The sequence below is a fragment of the Balearica regulorum genome, chromosome 4 (genome assembly GCF_011004875.1).
Source record: "Balearica regulorum gibbericeps isolate bBalReg1 chromosome 4, bBalReg1.pri, whole genome shotgun sequence".
Taxonomy (NCBI): Eukaryota; Metazoa; Chordata; class Aves; order Gruiformes; family Gruidae; genus Balearica; species Balearica regulorum.
Window position 1 is genome coordinate 39,983,176 of NC_046187.1, and position 22,677 is coordinate 40,005,852.

The following is a 22,677-nucleotide window of genomic DNA, read 5'->3' on the forward strand; positions in this document are numbered from 1 at the left end:
AGGCATGTTTAGGCATACAAACCCTGTTTAATTTTGGGGGGAAACAGGATCTTGGACCCTGGGCCCTAGGTGCTAGAAGCAGAGTCCCAGCTTTCCCAAGGTGAGTGTTGTTTTGACATATTTCCTCATTTTCTTGAGAAATATCGAGCAAAAGAATGTTGTAACCACAGATGCTTCTGACAAGATTGTAATAAATCTTTGCAAAACAAAATGCCTTCCACAGTCTCCAGGTTTATCTCTCAGTACAGGAGATTATTGTAAGCATTCACTCTTGCTCAACAACTTAAAACTACATGATCTCTTTCATGCTTTCGCTCTCCCTCATGAAACTACACCAAAGGGTATTAGAGCAGTTGCTTGCTCAGAAAAGCAACTTCTTGGATTTCTGCATTGCTTTTGAAGCAAGTTTTTTCCTTCTTGTCTCCTGTGTAGCATCTTGTCACCGCAGGAAAGCAGTGCCACCTGCCACCACAGCACTAAGGCGCCATCCTCCGTGGCAAGCGTATGGGTTGTCTGCATGCAATTTACTTCAGAGAGGCACAGACAGCGCTGCAGCATCCAAGAATCAATCCCTGTCTCCACTGAACTGCCTACCAATAAATTTCCTTGGCTTTGCCTTTCACAGTAAAAATCACGCAGCAATCTGAAATTATTTACTACTGGACCAAAAAAAAAAAAAAAAAGGCTACAACACACAGCAAGTGGTAGACTATCGCTGTGTAATCACACTGAATTCAGACCCCAAATTACCAAAGTTCAGCTCTAAAGGTTTTGCCCAGACCTGCTTGTGCCCATATTTCAAAAATTCAATGAAAACAGGTGGAGTAAGTTTAATAAGTAATAAACTCCTGAAGATTTTGAAATTAAGTGTATGAAGTGAACCAGGAATGCTTCTGCAGGCTTGTGAAAAGACTGAAACTATGAAAGTGGTTACAGGATAAGACTGACATAGGTTGTGATGGGATAAATCTTCCTAAAGTTTAGACTGTGTAAACACCACAAAGTAGCAAACTACTTTCTTCAGGGTACACAACATTGCAACAATAATTCTGTGAGCTATGCCAGCAGTAAGACATCATTAGTTATGCAGAAATTTCTTTCAAAAATCCTGATAGCATGTACGCTGTAAATTCTAGATTTCAGTTCAGAGAACTGTTATCTATTTGCAGAATGCTGAATGTGCTGAGAAACCCCTCTGAAAATCCAAATACAAGGTACACTGAAGACCCTCATCAAAGATAACACTCTGGGACAAACATCTTCTGTGGGATGGAAGACAAAGCCAATTACAATGAGTACACTATAAGAAAATTTTAATTAAATTTTGTTTAAAAACAAAAAGAGGAGAATTTTTTTCCCACAAAGGACTTGTATTAAAAAAAAAAAAAGTTGTATTTTACTGTATCTTCTAACAGTTTTTATCTGAACCTTCATATTTAATTTGGTTCTACTTAAAAGCACTGTGTTTTTAATTACATCCTGGTTAGGAGACAGGCATTTAGTAGATCAAGTTCAATCTACTGATGGCGAGTCTCAAATAATGAGATGGTAAATACTTTATAAAAGAAGTGTTCGGCAACTCTGCTGAACCAAGGGAGAATTGAACGCATTCAAAAAATCCATTGTTTTACCTGAAAGATATGTTACAAGGGCTGTGTTGAGGTTTTTGGTCAAAAATTTACAAGCCTGCAAATCTGTATATTCAAAACTGTTTTTTCTATGATCAATCCCTCCATTATATTTTTGCAAATATTCATTCAGGCAAAGCCCTTTTTTTGACTGTTTCATGAATAAAGAGATATATTCAGAAATTATTAATGCTTGTCTCCATTCTGGCTGAGAGGTGTTATCTACTTTGAAAACCACTTTTACTTATTTTTCATCCCAAGGACTATGCAGGAATCCACCCTTAAGGCATTCACTAAGTCAGTCACTTATTTCTGATTTTAGTGCAAATATCATAAATGCTGAAAAAATCAGTGACTTAGTGGCTCATTTTGTGACACCACACACCTGAATGTGTGAAAGGAAATACTTCGAGATAGATAACTCATCTTTACAGGAATTGAACCTGTTCAAAACTGATGCAGAGATGAAGAGCCAGCACCGGTATTTTAAATTAGATTTGAATAAATGCACACATGTCCTACATTTTCTCTCCTCCCCATCATCACCCTTCTGATCAGTGACTGCTGTGACAGGTTCAGAGAACACCTAAACTGAATGCCAGATATGCTTATGCTTTCTACCTTTGGTTTAAAGAGCAGGCTCAAAGTCTTTGAATCTTGTATCTGTTACTTGCATCCATTTGCATCCTACTATTCTTTATTATTATTCCCATCAAAATGTTTTCTGTTTTGGCAACCCTAACATAATATTTGATGATGTTTTGGTTTTGTATCTGTTTTGTTTTTCCTCTCAAGATTGATGAGCCTTTTTATGTCTTAGAAATTTTGGAAAACATGAATTACAGAGCCAGAAAGCTAAATTTAATTTTTTCCTAACTCATAGCATATATCAATATGTATTTTTGATTCTGCATTCTAACGGTGTCTTCTAGCACTTCTTTCTGTAGTGATTTTGTTTATTAGTAAGCTTTGGGGTGGTTTGTCCAGCTGACCAGCCACAGAGCTCGAGCATTTCTGTCTCCTGAGCTGCGGAGAATGATGATTGAACTAAGGCCAGCATTATTTGACATGCTAGCAAGGGGGTGGAAAAATGGAGCCTCTTATAGCATCTGGCCAACCAGCACTCAAACTCCATGCTGCTGCAAACAGCACGTGCCTAGGAAACTTCTGGTGAACAACATTTGAAGAAGTATGTGTACTGTCAGTAACTAGGATGTCATGAGGATATACACTCTCAATTTCTGAGGCTAGTATCTGCAGAGCCCTACCCTAGAGATACGTTAAGTGATAAGTGAGGCCCAGCATACACAGACAATTCCCACACTGACAAAGGAAGATGGGATGGAATATATCTTAAAGATGAGTCTATAATTCATTTTAGATACAACAACATATATGAACCTACAAAAATTGGCATGGTCTCATTGTCTTCTCTATGGCCAGTATTTCTCTCCATTTCTCCAAAAGAATTTTTTGTCATTATTTTCCTGATTGTTTTAATGAGTAAAAAGGCGCTATGTATTTTATGTTCAGTTGTAAAAGTAAGACCTTGTATTTAAATGATGAAAAAACTGCAGAAGGATATTTGTCCACTGGTGAGTAGTTTCTTTTTTTGTGTAAAGCCATGTTGCTCTATTAGCACTTTTTAAAGTAACTCCTTTAAAAATCTTAAATTTCTGACAATACATCCTTTTCCTCACTTAGCCACTGACAATTTGTTGCCCCTACATTTGCTTGCTAGGTTGAAAGTAATGATCGAATATATCAATAAGTGATGTCTTCCTTCTCATCTAAAATATCCACTTCTTGCTTGGTGCTTTTTAATTCCTTTGCTAAAATCGCAAGCCATGGAAGCATGATTAGTGGCCATACACAAAACCTGTATATCATTACTACTGAAGGCACAACATATAAAAGGCTTTCAAGTGTATGTAAAGCAAGCAAATTAGTGTAATCAGTGTAACCCCTGATTCCAGGAGGTATTTGTAAAAATACCCCATTTGTATTTATAGAATATATCCCATTTTTCCTTGAAATGCAAATTTCAAGTTAACAATGTCATTTTAATCAGATGTATTGACTGAGATCAGGGATTAACATAAAAGATAACTGTATATTTGGTACATCTGGAAAAGCAGGTAGAATCCTCAGAGAACTAAAGAGGTTAACCAGAGGACAGAGATAAGTAGCTTTCAACCTCAGTTATTTGCTTGTGTATACGCATGGGTCTGTAATTCTATTAAAATGAGTACACCAGTTCTATTTATGATTCAAAGATTTCTTAAAAAGAGTAAGAAAAAATACATTAAATAAAGTATCACTGAGAATGAACTGACAGTAATTTAATCAGTTACAGAGCAACTATAAAAATGGTGTTGCCTTCTACACGGTCTATCAGAAAGCTATCTCACACTTAGCAGTAACATCATTTCTTTAAAAAATCAGTAGGTTTGTAATCAACCTATGTATCTCATTCTCACTAGTCCTTTCAAATTAGAAATACCATGAGAAATACCATGAGAAATACCAAATTAGAAATACCATGAGAAATGAAGACTGTCAGGGATATCATGGATTAACTTTGAAAGATAAAACAATATTTTCAGAAAAAGGTTGGGAAAGAGATAGACACAAAAATGTGGTTACTTTTTAATGCAAAAAAAATAATTAGTATTAACATAATTTTTTTCAGGCCTAACTCATGCTAGGGGCAACTTCCTCAAATATGGTCTGTCTTGCCAGGGCTTACTGCAAGTTTAAGTTCTGTTTCATAAATTAAAAACTTTGCATCCCGTTCCCCATGAAGCAAAGACAATTTAATGATTGTTGGTTTTCAGCAGAATTATATATGCAGCGTTACAGATGTAAAATACCTTTATTAAAGGCTGCTTTCTCCTTTAGCAGATTCAAGGAACGATTTTTCCTGCTCCAAATTTTAACCCTATTATGGACGCCCAGTTGTTAGGAGGAGCCCTACAGGGAATTAGTGAGTATCTTGACCGATTCTAACTTTTTCTTTTTCTCCCAAAAGCTCTCATAAAATAACAAGCATTAGGGAAAACAAAAACTCATAAAATTAAAAGTGTCACCACGTACATGATGATTCTTCAAGGTATCACAGTACAACACACTGGTGAAGTCCAAATAAATCATGTATTTGCATTTACAGGAACTAAGAGGTGATTAAGATTAATCTAAAATCTATACCAACACTTATAGTAATGAATGCTTTTCTTGAGAAGATTAAGAAAAAGAAAACAGAATCCTGTGTTATGTGAAGGCCAACAAAGGAAAGGGTTTTGATTATAATTTCACAATTAACTCTTACCAGGGACTGTTCAGTCTTTTAATCAGTCATCAATAAATAAAAATAAATGGAGTAGAAAGTTTAAAGAACTTATTATCTTTCACTCAGGAGCAATTTTTCTTTCAGTCTATGTACAAAAAAAATTTTGTTCACCAAAGCATTTTGCCCTGTTCAGATTTTTGTTTTCCTGTTGAACATTGTTGGTATTGCTGAGGGCCAGCATATTGATTTATTATTTTTTTTACTATCATCTGAAACATTTTTCTCACATTAAAATTGCTTTCTCTATCAGAATTTTTATACACCGTAGGCTTTTCACAAGGTTGTACAGCACCAAATCTTGCATTCTGTTTTCAGTTTCTTTAATGGAAATGTGAGGACTCAGACTTAATGTCAAATGAACCACAATGAGTATTATTGATCGAGGGGAATCTGAAGTATCTTTTTGATTAAGTTGGCTACAGATGAAAAGTTCTAAACATTTTGCTAAACTTCAGTACTTTTAATGCATGTTGCTAACATGACAATGCAGAGATGATTCTCTTAATTCAATACTGTAAATACAAGCACATTAACCTTACTTTTAATATACCTATCAAAGTACATGGAATAAAGTTCTAATTTCAAGGATAACTGGCAAAATAGAAAGTTCAGTTTCAAAGGAGTTTAAGTCTCTATAGCCTTTAGAGGCACTGACAGCCTGACCCCAAATATTGCACGACATTCATTCTTGCAAGGAGGTTCAGTCACACATGTTGTCCCACTGATACCACTGGTATTACACAAACAAATAAAGTTATTTAGGTTTTTAAACATTTCCTGAATCCTTCTTAGTTTTTACTGTAGAGACCATATAAGCTGTACAGATTCCTAGTGATGAAGATTTCCTGAAAAGTAAAAAGAAATCCTAATGCACAGTTGCAGTAATACTTCCATTTTGTGAGTTTGATGGAAATGGATCAGACTGATGTTAAATCAGTGTCTTGCTAAAAAGCTACTGTAAGTTTGGCTAGATGATCCAGAAGAAAAAGAACTAAAACTGGTGTATAATGAGCAAATACAGACTTCCTCTGTGAACTTTAAAAAAAAAATATTCATGTCCAGTTACACTTGTGTCAAAATGGAACCTGTCAGTCATAGATCATATGATAAAATCTGCCTAACAAAGCTGTAATAGGTGCAGAATATGTATCTGTAAAATATATATATATATGCCTATATAATAATGACTGGTAGAACAAGAGACTATGTACTCCATTCAGATTCTAGCTGATCCCCACGCTTTCCAGCCTAATTCATCTCTGCTGCAAGTGTGATGAAGTCAAATGATTTACACTTGGAGATACATTTATGCTGGAACATCATTAAAATGCTCAGCCATCTGAAATTAACAAGAGCTAACTTTTGGGATGGGGGGAAAAAAAGATAAAATAATTTTCAGAATATGTTAATCACTATCTTCTTTTTCATAAGCAATAAATACTGATTCATTATAGAAGTTTAGTAGTATGCTCTAGCCATCAAGCAAAAGATCATAGGTAACCTTCAACAAAATGCCCTTGGAACTTGGTTAATATATTATATTTTTTAAAACTTCATAACTTATTTTATATAGTTCCTCTGAAAAAATGTGTATCTCTTCAGTTTTTCAACAAATGGTCTGACCATAATTTGTCTTCCCATAAAAGATATCCCTAATCCTGAAATGACAATTTAATCAATATCAACAGGGCATATACAAGTATGACTTCCTCGGCTTAGCCATAAATTCTGCTAGTGTGCCTAGTTCTGAATAGATGAAAGCCTCGATCTGTTTTATTGATGCTTTCAAATCCATTGAGCTTGAGAGAGATGGTGATGCATCTGATAATAACAGACTACTTCACTTTTTGCTGGTATTGCACCAGCAAGTGAAGGGTTATAAGCACAGTAAATATAACTGATGTTGGTAAATACCAGTGGGTTATTAATCTGTTGATCTATTTTTTTCAAGAAATTAGGTTAATGTTCTTGAACAGAACATGAACAATCACAAACGTAAGTAAATAACAACACTTTGTTAATTTAGAGTCTATGTCGTGTTTCAATTACAGGTTGTGAAAAAGATGTGCTGATTGATATCCTAACGCAGCGTTGCAACTCACAGCGGCTTATGATTGCTGGGGCGTACAGAGACATGTATGGCAGGGTATGATAGAGCCATTTGGTATTTTCATTTCTTCTGTCTCTCCTGTCTCCAGTGCAGTTGGTCAGACCTTCTCTCAGGTCAGTCACTGGAACCAAAAGCCTGGCAGACAGCTGGCTGGCACCAACAGATTGGCACACAACTTCACTCATGTAACTATCGATGCCTCTGACCATTTCAAATTGTCATTTATATAGCAGTAGAAGTACGTCTGCCACACACAAAGTTTAAAAAAAAAAAAAAAGGGACACGGAAAATTTCTTCTTCTGTTGTTCATTTTTCTCCTCTATTGACCAAACCAGAATTTCTGGACAGATTGATTTCTTCCTCTATGTGCTTTTGGGGGTTTCTGCATTACTTTTTTCAAGATTTTGGAATACATAATAAAATAGTATTGTATATATTTGGGTTGAAACACCAAAAAAAACCACCACACAAACAATTACAGGTAGTTGTATCTTACGCACTGATTGCTATTCTCATCTCAGGCACTGACATTCTCAGACTTCACACCATGTAATCCCATCCATCCACTATGCACGATATTCATCTGAGCTGTTTAATGTTAAATTTATGAATCTTTGAAAGGTGTTTCAAAAAATTTAAGACATAAAAAGTTAGGGTGGGTTTTTTTTTTTTTCAAATGCATTTTATCCATATTTACTGTATATAACAAGGTAATTTTTGTTATGAGTTCTTGAACATACACAGAGATAGATATCCTCGTTCTATTTCCAGATCTACTAATACCAACCAAATGACTTTGGGGAAGTTGCAATGCCTGCATTTTCCTCAGTTACCCCTGCTATATAAGGGCAAAAATAATAGCAACACCTTTTGTAAAATCCCTGTGAAATCTAGTGATGAAAAGTGCTGTATCAAACTAGATACTATTGGAAAGCTAAAGAGAAATGCTGTGATTAAATTGACCAGACGTGCCCTTCCCCTAATAGAAGCCAGCCAAACATTTTAAACAAAATCCAGTTTTCTTCTTTTCCTGAAGCCTGAGAAACTAACAGCTCACTGGAAAATGCCTTGAAGGTCAGTGTATGCTTGCCATTGAATCGATCAGCCTGAATGAGGACAGTAGTGAGTCTGCAGAAATCCTACCACACAGCCATCAGCCTTAATTAGAGTTAACTAGAAATGTTTTGTTCGAAAACTCCACATTAACTGCTGATGTGGTAGTCTGTTACACAACCAGTCTGTTAACCAGAAGAACAGTGTATTTTCTTCTTTGGGTAGCTGAGTAGTTTTCCAGAAACAGCCTTTGTGCTACGTGTAAACCAAAATACCTCACAACCATTGATCTCTAAATATGTTGAAACACCCCTTACTCTCCTAGAATTGGGAGAAAGAGAAGAGCTGGATTTAATCAGTGTAGTGGGTTGATTTTGTATTGTTACTCACCTGTAGGAGATCACTGGCTTTACTTGGACTGCTATAAAAAATCAAACACACAATTTTTGTGATATTTTAGATGCAGCCTTGAATGGATGAGTATATATGGTTTTAAATAGACCATAAAAGAACCATAACTGAATAGCAGGTATCCCTATCCTCCAAAGACTTTGACAATGATTGAAATCAGTGGATCTGAATGATTAAAAGTGTTTTTCTATTATGAGGTATTTATTAGGCTACCATTACCACTATATATGCAAACCATACAAGTTCAGTGTTTATCCATGCAACATTCCTCACTGAGTTTTAGTTTTACTTATAGAAAACTAAAGCATGCCAAGTTACACAAAGGTGCCTGTGATAGTAAAGCACCCAAGCCCATTCTTTTCAAGTCTTCATTTAGCTGCTTAATCATGGGACAGTGCTCCTTCCCTACTCCATCCATAGCAACTGGCTGGGTTTTTTTAACCTTTTCTCTAGAGTGTTTCAACCAGACCTATCATTTTAACAAGGGAAAACATTTAAAAGCTCTGGGATCCACCTGGCTGGAGACTAGCTCTGTGGAAAGGGACCTAGGGACCTAGGACAACAAGCCCAATATGAGTGAACAGTGTGCCACAGAGACAAAGAAGCTAACAGGATGCTGGGTTGCATCAACAAAGGCACCACCAGCAGATTTTATTTTCAAATCCAAAATAATATAAACCAATAATAAATCCCTATGAAAACATACCACCTTTAAATTTATAGCTCTGTCAGCCATATTCAGTCAACCTGAAGTGCTATAAAGCCAGTGGCCACAGACCTCAAGATGCAGAATAACTAAAAAAGCCAAAGAAAGCTTCAGATGTCATTTTTAAGAATTTCTAAAACCATGCATAATAATAGAAGGGAAAGGCAAGCAAACTCTTTTTATATTCCAGCAATGGGCTACAAAAAATTCTGAAACTCATGGGACACCTTGCATACACACCCACAATTTTAATTTAAATGAATCCATTAAGCACCGGGTATACTTTATAGCACAAGATATATCAAGATACTCTTACAACTTTCAGAAAAAACCCACCTAGTTCTACGTTTTGTCATGTGGAAGCAGGGGTCAGTACAAATTAGTTCTAATCTAGTTCAGAGATGAAACAGGAATGCTGATTTTTTTGCCTCACCTGTAACAGTAGATATACTGAAATGGCTAATCTGGTTAGTGCTCCATGCAGTTTATTTGATTGATCCCTCAAAAGTTTGCTGTCTTGGGCAGGAACTGCCAAATAGGATGAGATGCCTCTTGCTCCGAATTGCCGCAGTTTACACTTCAGAAGCTATTTTAGCACACATCAGTGACAGCATTTCACTGGCTGTAATCTGTGTTAATGGATATATTTTATGGGGTAAATTGCCATTCGGCAGCCCCAGCTTATGAGTAGGAAACTCTGCAGGACAGAGAAGACAGACAGCTAGGCAATAACAATTTTAGCCTTCTCAGCTTAATCTATGGTAAACCTATCGGTCCAATCCTCCACCCTCTCAATTTCAATTCAGTCTGTTCACCATGGTAGTCACTATGCCCATTCATTTGACAAATGTAAAGTGTGAAACATTAGAAGGAGAAATATATAAAAAAAAGACAATAACACTCTGAACTGGCTGCATGATTCAGACATACAGACAAGCTTTAAGATTCCTTCTTACAATTAGCCTTCAAGGATTTCTTATAGAAGAGATGATTGGGAAATGTTAATAATGACAACTTAGAGTTGTCTTTTCTTATTTTTCAATACTTCACTTCCTTTAGCTCTGATTGCAGAGTAATTTTTAATTAGTATCCATTTGCATTATTAATCCATTTCCCACAGGCATGTTGTCAGAAATGAAATGTCTTAATGAATTAATTTCTATTTCATGTGTGATTTGGTGGTTGTCAAATGAACCTAATGTGCATTCACTGAAGACTGTGTATGTTTCTTCATCATAAATTTAATTTTTAATGTGTGTATGTCCTCCTCCATTGTTACTCTAGCTACTGATTTAATTATATTCAGACATGTATGAAAACCAAAGTACAGGCCTGACAAAGATGGAGCTCTGAAAACATAATAGTTTATATCATGGGAACCATTTCTGGTACTCCTTTAAATTCAGGCTTAGGTCAGAACATATCTGACAGCTGCCTAGTGCTGTGCACAAAACATAAAAAAAAAGAGTGCACAAGTATCCTCTTAATCAGAAACACCAACAGTATAACTAACAAGCTTTTGGCATTTGCAGTGTTTTGGAAGATGCTATTGGAAAAGAGGAGAGTGGGGAGGAAATTTTAATCCATTACTCAGCTACCTGGCAAACGCGTACTGAGACACACGGAGGAGAAGAGGGGGGTTCCTTTTATAAATCCAGCATCTGTAAAAAGTAGTGAATTGAGTCTGAGTGTAATATATACATAAATTGAAGCACATTACCTTCCAGTAATCCAAAGCATATATTTTTATGTACTAGGAACAATATGGATGATTTTTAAAATTATTCACATAGTGAATAACACTGAAAAAGCACAAGAAATTTCCTGTGTTCTATGGGATTTGCCTTCCAAAGGTGCTTAGCGCCCACAGATTTCCACAGGCAATATGCCAAGGGAAGCTGCAGATGCTCTGCCAGGGTATTCAGGTTTCCAAACCTTTTAGTAGTAGTTGCACTTAAATCCCTGAATTTTCTTCTGTATTCTAATGAACTGGCTTGTGTGTCTGCTGTCATCTCACTCATACTATTAGAAGAAGCATGTACTATTTAAAAGAATATTCTTCTTACTTAATTTTAGCCAGAATTCATCTTCAACAGTTCATCTTTATTCATTTACAGAGAAAACCACTGATACATTTTTAAGCTGTCTTCATAAAGTGTGACTATTGAAATAATCCTGTCTATGCATTTTCTTTTTCTTTTCAAGGATCTGATAACAGACCTAAAAGAGAATCTCTCTCATCACTTCAAAGAAGTCATGGTTGGCTTGATGTATCCACCTGCCTCCTATGATGCCCATGAGCTCTGGCATGCCTTGAAGGTATTTGTCAAATTCAGAATTGCTTATAGTCGCAGTCACTAATTACAGTACTGAACATATGTTAAATTGATTTTTTTTGACATTTAAATGGTTGATAAACTGCTGGAAGGGTTTAGGGTTAGGGTTAGGGTTAGGGGTTAGGGTTAGGGTCAACACTGTTTTCCTCTTTTTTTTCCATGAGTATTTCCTACTGTGCACTGTCACAAATAAGACACGGATTATATGATTCTGAGCAAGGTGATCTATCTTACATATTTTGAGAATAAAAAAAATATTAACACTGTTTTTTCTTGTCCTTCAGACACTTAATACATTTTTTAGAACTACTGATATATTTTTAATTACAGTTGACATTAGAAGGATTGTGAAATATCATTGATAGCACCAGAAGCATGACTTTTATTAAAATTATTGACAAGATTTCCAAAATTGTATTTTTTTCTAAATGTAGCTCAAAGTTAAACGTCCTTATAGTATTCTATCTTCATCTGGATTTATATGGCCAAAGTAAAAAACAGGCCATATGTGTCTCCAAGCTCAGGCTCAATGTCATGTTCTCCCATTATCCCAAGTGCAGAATACTCACCACTATACATGTGCATATCAAAAGCAGCATATGCAGTGTATCTTATATCATTTCAAGTTTATAAAATGAATTCAAATCTTGTGGGAAAATACAGTGATTTGCAGCACTGCATACCATGATTCTTCCCTTAAATACCAAGTTCTACGGTAGACATTACAGACCATAGCATTCCTAAATAAATAAATAAATAAATAGGAGAAGATAGAAGCAGAACATAATATTTGTGCTCATATCTACTTCAGATTGCCTGAGCACTTGCTGAGGATGTATGCTCAATCTTTGCATCTGATTTCTTCCAGCAAATCCTAAATTCTTACTAAAGCTCTAAAATTCTTCCCATTATGTTTCTGTCAACACTACTCTTTCTTCATTCCCCGCTTGTTAATGTACATGCTGAGATTCAGATTAAGTAGGAATATATTTGAAATACAGGGTTCTACTATTAATTTAAAGTCATTTTCTATTTAAACAGGTATGCAAAAGTACACTTCACATGACTCCTGCAAAGATTGCTATTCTTTTGTTAATTCTGATGAGCGAGGCATTGCTTTCTTCTAAAAGCTGTGGTTTCTACTAACAACATCTTTTCACATTTACCTCTTTCCACACAGGGAGTGGACACAGAAGAGAATTGTCTAATTGACGTATTAGCCTCAAGATCAAATATGGAGATCTTCCAGATGAAAGAAGCCTACTTAATGGGTAATGTTTTTCACAAGTGCAAAGTAGCAGATGTACTACGTGTGCTCTGGATGTATTAGCACACATGAAGGAACTGAACTACAAAAAAGACTTCGCAACACTAACCGGTTCTCTTCCTCCTCTCCCAAAACTATATACAAAAGGCTGAAGCAAAATGTTTAAAGTTGAAAATACGTCATAGTACTTTTGAGACGTATTGCTACCTATGATATTTGAAATACCTGGCAACAACATCTGGGGATTTTCAGAAACTTTTGCACACTTTATTCAAAAGTAGGTAAGCCATTTTCCTTCAAAAAGTGCTTACTCAGGCTGGACACTCCACTCACGTGTCTTGATGGGGCATTTCCAAGTATCCCAGCACCACACAACAGCAGCAGTGCTGGGGCTGCACCCATGGGTGGGTAGACAGGCAATCCAGGGCAACGGCTGAGGCCCCCTCAGCAGAGCAGAGTCCCCCAGCAGGACCTTAACAGACCTGCCAGCCCCATGGCTAGGTACATGTAGAACCTGCACAGGTTACTGTGGAATAATCACCATAGAAAATAGTCAAGCATTTGCACCCTATTTATTTATCCTTTGTTGGCTAATCTTCATTAGTACTATTCAGAGCATGTTCATTTGTGATTTAGATTATATGTTTTTGATTTAACCTAGAATATAATAATGATCTTCAACAAGATATCGATTCTGAGACTTCAGGTCACTTCAGAGATACGCTAATGAACCTTGCTCAGGTACTGTAAAAACAAGTAGTATGACTTACACTTCTAAAACATTCATAATAACTTTTGATGCTATTTGAGAAGTCTTAAATTTTAAGGTGACTGTGGTTAAAGCTAGTTTAATAGGGCTACACTTTTGAACAAGACGGGGGGAAAGCAGAAGAGGAACACAAATTCCTTCATCTACTTTGACTTTGACTTTGGCTTTCAGATGGAGGCAAAGGTCAACAAATAGTCAACAGACTGTTTTATTAATTCCCTGGATGTTCAACTGCTGACCCTCTGCTCAATCTGTCTCATCTCAAAAGGAGTCTACTTGCATGTACAAATGAGATTTTCATTTTTAAAGCTATGTTTTCTCCATTGTTAGAATATACGGTTCATTATCCAGTCTAGGCGTTATGTAAAAATGGAGATATATCCACATTTGATTATGAAATAAATGATTTAATAGTTCTCTGTTTTAAACATTATGTTCTTAGTGCTACTACATATTCTAAATCACAGTATGCATGCAGGCAAACGAATTGTCACTATCACACACCAACTTTTGCAGTTGGTGTCCCTATCACACTACTAATTTGTAATTTTATGCAGCAAAGTTAGTCATACTTGTCAGATCATGAGTTCCTATTCTCATTGTAGTCACTGTGCCCATTATCTTAAAAATATTTTGTAAACCAGAGTAACAAATGATGATGAAAGGACTGGCAGGAGGTAATAGCATACATAAGGTATATCTGTATTTTTATATATTTGTGTCTGGGGAAAAAGTGTTTCTTACTAAGATTTGAAATACCAGCAGGCTTCACTCAGGTACAGAGATAAAGAGCAGAGCTATAAACAGGAAATATTTTTCTTCTAATGTTGGATGTTTTTTCTCCCTAATAATGAAGATTCTTCCTTGCTTAAAAATGAAGAGCTACAGGTTAAGCAACCTCAGTTCTCATCTTTATTAAAACCATAGGACACATTTTACTTGTCAAAAGAACAAATTTAAAATAAATTATCTAAGACTACATTATTAGTCCTTATTTTCTTAAACCACAGATACTGATAAAGAAGCCTCAAATTGGCAACTTCTTAGCTAACAAGATCTAACTGCTATTTTTCTCAAGATAAAGAAGACTTGCAGGAAATTCCAGTTTTACTCAGTTATACTGTATACTTCTGAAGATTGTTAGTTGAAACATCCATGTTTGGATATGATGTTATATTAAAGTTCAGTGATATTTCATTAAAATATATCCTTTCTAGTTCTAGTACTATGCAATTTACAGAAGATTATAGCAACATTTCCAGTGCATCCTTTAGTGCTTTTTTCAGACACCCTTTGCTTGGATTCCTATTCAGTCTTGGAATTGATGGTACACACATCTGACTACAGATAGAAGTCAATGTGCTTCACATATGGAGAGAAAAGTATTCAACTGCTATAGTGTGGTATTTATGATTTTCATGTCCACACTGAGGCAGATAAGAAGTTATAGGTTAGAGTCCTTCCTAAATAAATTAACAGAGTTATAAATTCAGGCTAACTAATTTTCTAGTATGAGACAAGCAGATTTTTATTTTAATTCTTCTTTTGGGGGTATTAACTGAAATATGATCATTTTCTACAATTTAAAAAATAATTATACATATTGTGGGATATTCCAGCAAAACTATACCGAGATAGTCACTATAAATGTTACTAGGGAACATGAACATTTCACTTACCTAGAGTATTATTTAATGTATTTTATTGTTCACTTGTCTGGGTTTTTCTCCTGTGTTTTCTCATGTATGTAACATTATGCAGTCATTCCAGCATAATTTACTTCAAGTAATTTATCTTGTTACTAGGAGTTCCACTGTGTGAAATTCTTACAATTTAATTAAAATATAAATTAACATTTTTAACAAGAAAGAGCTACAAATCAGTCATTCTACAAGTTAACAACCAATACATAATTTTAATCCTTCCTTTCACATATAGGGTAAAATGACTGTGAATTTTAAACTAAATTGCTTCAAACATATATCATTAAGGCAGTGATTACGTGCAGCTTGAGATTGTTAAGAGTTCTGCAACCAAGGCTGATTTGTATCCTTACAAGACAATTATGGTTAAAAAAGCAATTCTAAAAGTTGTGTGCTCTTCTCTTTTTCTAACTATATAATTCAGATCATAGCATGTTTACTAAAGCATATCAGCTTGATTTGTGTAACTGAAAAGCTATTAAATGTATGGGAAAATTAGAAGTATTCTTCCGTGGTTTATGTATCAAAGTTGTCAAACAATTTCCTAGTCTTGGATCTTAATTTTAGGCAATGATTATGAGCAAGCAAAATGTCTGTTATTTGTTGTGCTTGCTCCTACAGTTTGTGCAGGGAGGGGAAAAAATTGAGAAAAGATTCTTCTGGTAATATGCATATTTATAAGAAATAATCAGTGGATGTCAAATGTCACTCTTATCCTTGTTATAGTTACATACCATAGTAAGCAATATAACATCCAACTATCCTCTCATAGTTACATACCAACTATTACATACACCAACTATCCTCTCATAGTTACATACCATAGTAAGCAATATAACATCCATAATACTGGAAATGGTGGTGGAATGGTGGTGGTAAGGTAAAAGCTTATTTAAAATGGGACTAAAAATGGGAGAGGTTTATCCACTTCCCCCATTTTTTCCTCTCACAAGACTGTCATTCCAGAGTTCCTCTACTTAGAAGATACAATGTGACAAGATGATATCTTCTAGAGTTGCAAATTCAACCACTGAATACACTGATCCAATCTAAAATCCCATATATGTTATCTCAAGAAATGAAACATAGCTTCATATAGAGACTTTATATTCCTATAGTCTTTGAGGATTTAACTTTTTAAGAAAATGTATCTTTTCTTCCACCAGGGAACAAGGATGGAAGGATATGCAGATCCTTCTACAGCTGTTCAGGATGCAATGGTAACTATAGTAAGATGTGAGCTTCTCAAACATAACAAAAAAGAACAAATATAAATGTTGAAAAGCGATTAAGGATTTACTTAAAATCTTTTGCACTTTTTCTTTTCCTTTTTTGGCGTATTAGATTCTATGGGAAGCATGTCAGCAGAAAACAGGCGAACACAAAAACATGCTGCAAATGATTCTCTGCAACAAGAGCTACCAGCAGTTGTGGATGGGTAATCCAGCAGTACAGCTGTTTGAACATAGAGGGGAAAGGAAAAATCTGACTTGCTAATAAAATCGTGGTTTACATACCAAGAAGCTCATTGTGCAGCAGGGTATTAGCCTGAAACCTAAGTGTGAACTGTTAGAGCTGTCAGACTCCCACTGATGTTAATGGGATTTTGGAAGTAATGCAAAACTGAACTTTGCCTGATGACTACAGACAGCTGTAGACAGAACAGACAGACATGAGGACGCCTAATAGCAGAGAGAAGACTATACGACCAAAGAAAGGCACAGGCTATGGCTGCACTGAGTTCACACATAACACAACACGATAAGGCAGATTTTTCTTAAATATTTTCTTCATTTTTCCTAACTTTTTGGCTAGTTGGGAGAGGCAGTTGGAGTATCTCCAACAAATGTTTGTATGAGAAAACACATTGCTGTGTTGAAGCTTTTTCCCGGAAGTTTCAAAGAAGTTTTTGATGGGAGCACGTCAGGTTCCACATCCACTCTCTTGTAACCGACATACACACAGAAACATAATGGGACAGTTTTATTTAAAATAGATAGCCATAACTACAGATTGCAAGAAATTTACATGAGATCATCCAGATCTTCCACTGTAGAAAAGAAACTTCTTGTATCTGTTTGGTGACAAGTTTGAGATATCTTTTGCTCTGCACTGGAAAAACAGTCTGATTGGTGACAAGTTTATCACTGTGCAGCCAGCTGTATCTCTTAATGACAACTTCTAACAGCAGCTTAGAACTACTTTGCTGTCAACAGGTCAACAAATTAATTCTTCTATCATGACCTCTGTAAGGCTGGTGATGATAGGATTAACAAAATGTAACACACCTGCTTATGCTCTTCTCTCTGTAACAGAGATCTGAGGGCTCTGCCTATAATGTTGTCCTCCTTAAGTTTTGTAGTAAGCAGTGAGCTGAAAATTTTCCTCATTCCCTAAAGGAGTGAGCATGCCCTGTATATTTCTGTGTGTAAGTCTCGATACCTGCATCATCCTGAGAGTGTCCGTGTCTAGATACGGCCATGTTATGCATGTCATGGCTTCTTGTCACAATCTGTGAATCTCTGGCCAGTTTTAGCCAAGCTGAGCAAGGAAGTTGTCTTAATGACATGATGTTCTTACAAGTTTCATAAGCCGAGGTTGCTAGATAGAGAATTTATTATAGCTTCCAGTGAAAGAGATGCTTTGGCATGCATTCATTTTATACTGTTATACTGGAGACCCCAGAAAGAAAATGTCCTGGAAGCCAGGTTTCAGGCTACTCATTTAGGTTGCCTTACCTGAGGGGTATAAACATAATGAAACAGTGAGAATAAATAGTGAAAAAAATAAAATCAATAGTTATAGTACTGGGGAAAAGCAGGGGGAGGGGGAGGCAAGTTGTTAATTACTAATGAACTAGAATAAAGCAAGATTATTTTTTTTCCCTAAGTTTTCCAGGAGTTCCAAAATATCTCTGGGCAAGACATAGTAGATGCCATTAACGAATGTTATGATGGATACTTTCAAGAATTACTGGTTGCAATAGGTAATGTAAAAATATTATTTTATACTAGCGGTAATCTCTTAATAAATATCTAGTATGGTACTTCTGATACAACAAGAATATTATTTTTCTGATATTTGTATCCACTTCACTCTCCTATATTGTGTAATTAAATTGTCAGAGATAATTACAAAAGAATATTTGAACTAGTTTTCCATGTTTGTGTAAATCTAAAAATGTATATATGCAGCACTAGATTCTGACTGAGCAGAACTAGTATCTGTTCTTTATTTGGTAACAAATTTTGCATGATCAATAACTGCGTTATCAACTGATACTACACATTAAATAACTGGCAGAGTTTTCAGAACTTCAGTAGTATATAAACAAGTTCCAAGCTTTCATTTATAGAATAAGGATAATAATATTTCTACAAAGATGTCATGTGAGTGTATTCACTGGTATTTAATAAGCCCTTCAATGCAACAGAAATGAGCACCCACCCAAAATAAGTACCAGACCTTTAAAATTATAAATATAGTAATGTTTGGGAAAATTGGTAGCTTAATTTTAAACTGTCACAGTCAGCACTACCCAGCTTTATATTTCAAGGAGTCCAAAGCCAGTGGAAATTATTTTATAATAATCTTCTGTTTACCTGCTGCAAATTTTCTCTCCTAGTTCTCTGTGTTCGTGACAAGCCTTCCTACTTTGCTTACAGGCTTTATAATGCAATTCATGTAAGTAGTCTTTCTTCTTCACATATCATAAAAAGTAGCTTCCCTATTTTTTTGTTTACTTGATTATTCTTAAACAAGTACTTACAAATCAGTCTGTTCAATCTTTAAGGCATGATTGTGTGTTTTAAAACTGTTGGTACCTACATGAATTTCAAAGCAGTAGTGCTTAACCAACAGTTAGGATTTAACAGTAAAATGTCAAATATTTAGATTCCTTAAAAAAATATCTGCCTGGTAACTTTGTCGATTTTTTTTTTTTAATTGAAAACCTTTCTTTTCTATGGATTGTATCTCCCCCTGCTGTGCAGATATCAATGTGCACTTTTCTTACTATGCAATTTTTGTCTCTAGAGATTTAATAAGTACCACTAAAAATCAAATCGTAAGTTAACATTACATAAAAACAAATGGTCATATTATCTTGTGGGGCTCAATGTATTTATGCAGGTTCTCTTATCTTTGTGTATAAATGCTAACTACTAAAACAAGTAAGTGCCAAGAAGAAATGTGGGTAAATGCAAAGAAACACCTACAAATTCTTCCTACTAGAGGTCACTGAAGATATTTGCTTTTGTTTTTCATTCATTAGTGGAAATAATAAGGCATTATGTTACATAAAAAATAAGGTGTAATCTTTTAAGTGTCGTCTTTAGAAGATGGTCATAAAAGCCAGCCATGGATAAAACGTGACGTATCACCTTAGAGTAGGAATGGCAAGCAAAGAATTCAAGCCAGAACCACCAAACAAAACTTTTCAGCAACATGTCAACAGGGCCCCAGTATCCTCTTCCAGATGCTGCCACTACTTCTGTCCTGTTTCAGCTAAACCAGCAACAGGGGCAGCAAAGAACCAAGGAAAATCCTGGAGGCTGAGGGGAAGAGGCAGTATTTTTTCTGAGTGGTCAAAAGAGGATTCTGGCACATAATGTGAAAAAGGTTTGCCAAAAGTACCAGGAAATACCAGCTGTCAGGAAAAGTGATAGTTCTCAAAGGTTATGTATCAATACAGCTTTTCAAGTTAAAAAACCTCATTTTTAATTTTAAGAAAACATCACATAGATAGTTTTCTTCTATATTATATTGAGATTATGTATGTGATGCAGGAAGAAGTTTTTAAGAACAATCATTTGGATTTTGTTTTAATTCATATTTTAGTCTGTTTTCTCAAAATGTTTTAATGAACACAGATAATTCTCAGAAGAAATGCAAGAATTTAAAATAGTGTCTGGTTTTACAGCCAAGTTATGTCCAGATTCTACCAAATTTTTTTTTTTTATAAATCCATTTATAATACAATATAATAAAACTCACCCAGTATTCTAATGGTTGAAATCACAGTCCATAATGGTTTAGAAGAAAGATTTTAATCTAGCCATCAAGCATGTATCAACTTCTCTATATGCAACTTTTTAACATCTCTCATTACTTGGTGGGGGTTTTTTTTGTCTTTGGAGAACAAGATTTCAATATCAATGGCTGGTCGATAAAATTACAAGTTAGCTTTAAACAACCTGAATTGGTCATCAGTCGCCCCAGCCCTAAATCTGTTTTGGTTGCTTTTACCGCCACTAGATGTCCCCATTCTCCACACAATTACAATACAATACAAATACAGAATTTATTTAGCAACAGTTAAAATGAAAGGCAGCTCAATACAAGCTATGTAAATTCTAAATCAATGGTTAAAAAGTCTCACTGAATTCACATTCGGCAGCAGTTATAGTGAAATAGATTATTGGCTTCAGTATATTTTGGACAGACTCCACAACACTCATAACAGTTACCTACAAACCTGAATACCTAAGACTACTGACAAAAAGCTCATCAGGTTTTTCTTTTCAGGTTAAAACACTGATATGCAGGAAATCTCTGTTATTCAGTAACGTTAATTCTACTATTTGAGCATGTGAAAACTCTGTAGGATAAAACCTTTGAGTGCTTAGATTCCTTTAAAATCTAGGATATCTTTACGGGTGGTCTAATTAATTGGCTTATCTATTAGACATTAATATGAACATATACAGATAGGCAAACATATTGTTCAACTGTCAAGTTTCTTGACATCTTCTTTTCTTTTTAGGACTTAGGGTTTCACAATAAAACAGTTATAAGGATTCTCATTGCCAGGAGTGAGATTGACTTGATGAATATACGACAGCGATATAAAGAGAGATACGGGAAATCACTCTTTCATGACATTAAAGTAAGTTTTTACACACTCTTGCATATATCCAGCACTGTCACCACACAGATTGTGCCAAGCCCTACCAGAAAAATATAGAGAGTTAATCTCCATTCAATCACTTGGTTTAAAAATAAAAATAAAACAAATAGTAATGTATAAAATCCACAGCCTTTCTGGTGCCTCGGGCTGGCAAGCAATGAATTCTCAATTCACTCTCACCCTGTGTGATTTTTTGTCCCTTCCCAGTAGCAAGAGGAGGGTATACACAAGGCAGGACAGTGTATGTTGAGGAACAGGATGGATGAATAGTTTCTACACCAACTGATACCATCTTTTTCACGCTGCCTGCAAGGCAGATGCCACTTCCATGTGAAACTGAGATCAAAGTGTGATCTTATCTTTGTGCTTAGGTATCAACCATCAGAAAAACTATTCCTCTTGTAGTTTTGCTCTGTGTCTTAAAACAAAACTCTAACAATGTTGAATTGTACAAAAATGGCTCTTGCTAAGACACTTCGCACTTTTTCTGTTGCTATAATCCACCTGTAAGATGTGCAGTAACTGTAAGAAGTTGCTCATGATTTTTCGGTATTGAACTTGAGAAGCACTAAACAGATTTGATCCAGCCTTTCAAAGGTAGATTGTTTCTAGGTGCCCAAGCAACTAAAGCCTGAGGTATGTGAAATTTAAAAATCTTGGCCTCAAATCCTTACAAAAACAATGTAATATTTTTACAAAATCTTACAACCACTCTAGTCTTTGTCACACACCAAGAGAAGAAAAATTAAGATGAAATACAGTCACAGAAATGTGTTGGTTTTTTTCTTGCAGCATTTTGCTTCAGGGCATTATGAGAGTGCTTTACTTGCTATCTGTGCTGGTGATGCTGAAGATTATTAAGGAAGAAGACGACAAACTTTGAAGGCTGTATAGATCTATTTTATATAGAAATTGAAGCTATACACAACACACTAACTGTAAGAAATCCCTATTCTACATAAAAGAACAGAAAAATCAGTGCTATACATTTGCTAATATTAAATCTTTCTTGAGATAGGAAAAAATTGGCAGGAACATGGTTTTATTCTTAGTTCTAATTAATATTTCTGTTTCTATGATTCATGTAAATTAATGAAGCAAGTAGTAAAATAACTCCCTGTAAGCATATGTTTATCATTAGTCTTGCAACATCCCAAACGTTAGACAATAGGCTCTGGAAGAAGCTATTCACTTCCACATTGGAGAGAAAAATGTTTTGCTTGCTTTAGTTTCAGAAGCATGATTTCTTCCTTCAAACAATTCTTTTCTTTTCTTTCTTTTCTTTCTTTCACTTCTTATACCTCATATTTTATGCTCTTGAACATTGTTGCTTTAGTTACTATCAAACTAAGCATCTGCCCCACTCTATTATCAGTCACTCACCAAAGAATGCTTTTGTATTTTCTGAAAGAAAAAAATTAGACTCAAGTATCCCAA

The 22,677-nt window shown here is 35.3% G+C and overlaps 1 protein-coding gene across 1 annotated transcript; it reads left to right on the forward strand.

Annotated features, from left to right (window-relative positions):
• Nucleotides 1–4,535: 4,535 nt before the first annotated feature.
• ANXA10 (annexin A10) lies at nucleotides 4,536–22,677 on the forward strand. Its single transcript, XM_010301847.2, has 11 exons — nucleotides 4,536–4,614; nucleotides 7,029–7,123; nucleotides 11,463–11,576; nucleotides 12,774–12,864; nucleotides 13,522–13,601; nucleotides 16,499–16,552; nucleotides 16,677–16,770; nucleotides 18,223–18,318; nucleotides 18,958–19,016; nucleotides 21,097–21,219; nucleotides 22,033–22,677. The coding sequence occupies exons 1-11, from the start codon at nucleotides 4,575–4,577 to the stop codon at nucleotides 22,099–22,101; spliced, it is 915 nt and encodes a 304-aa protein (XP_010300149.2). The 5' UTR covers nucleotides 4,536–4,574; the 3' UTR covers nucleotides 22,102–22,677.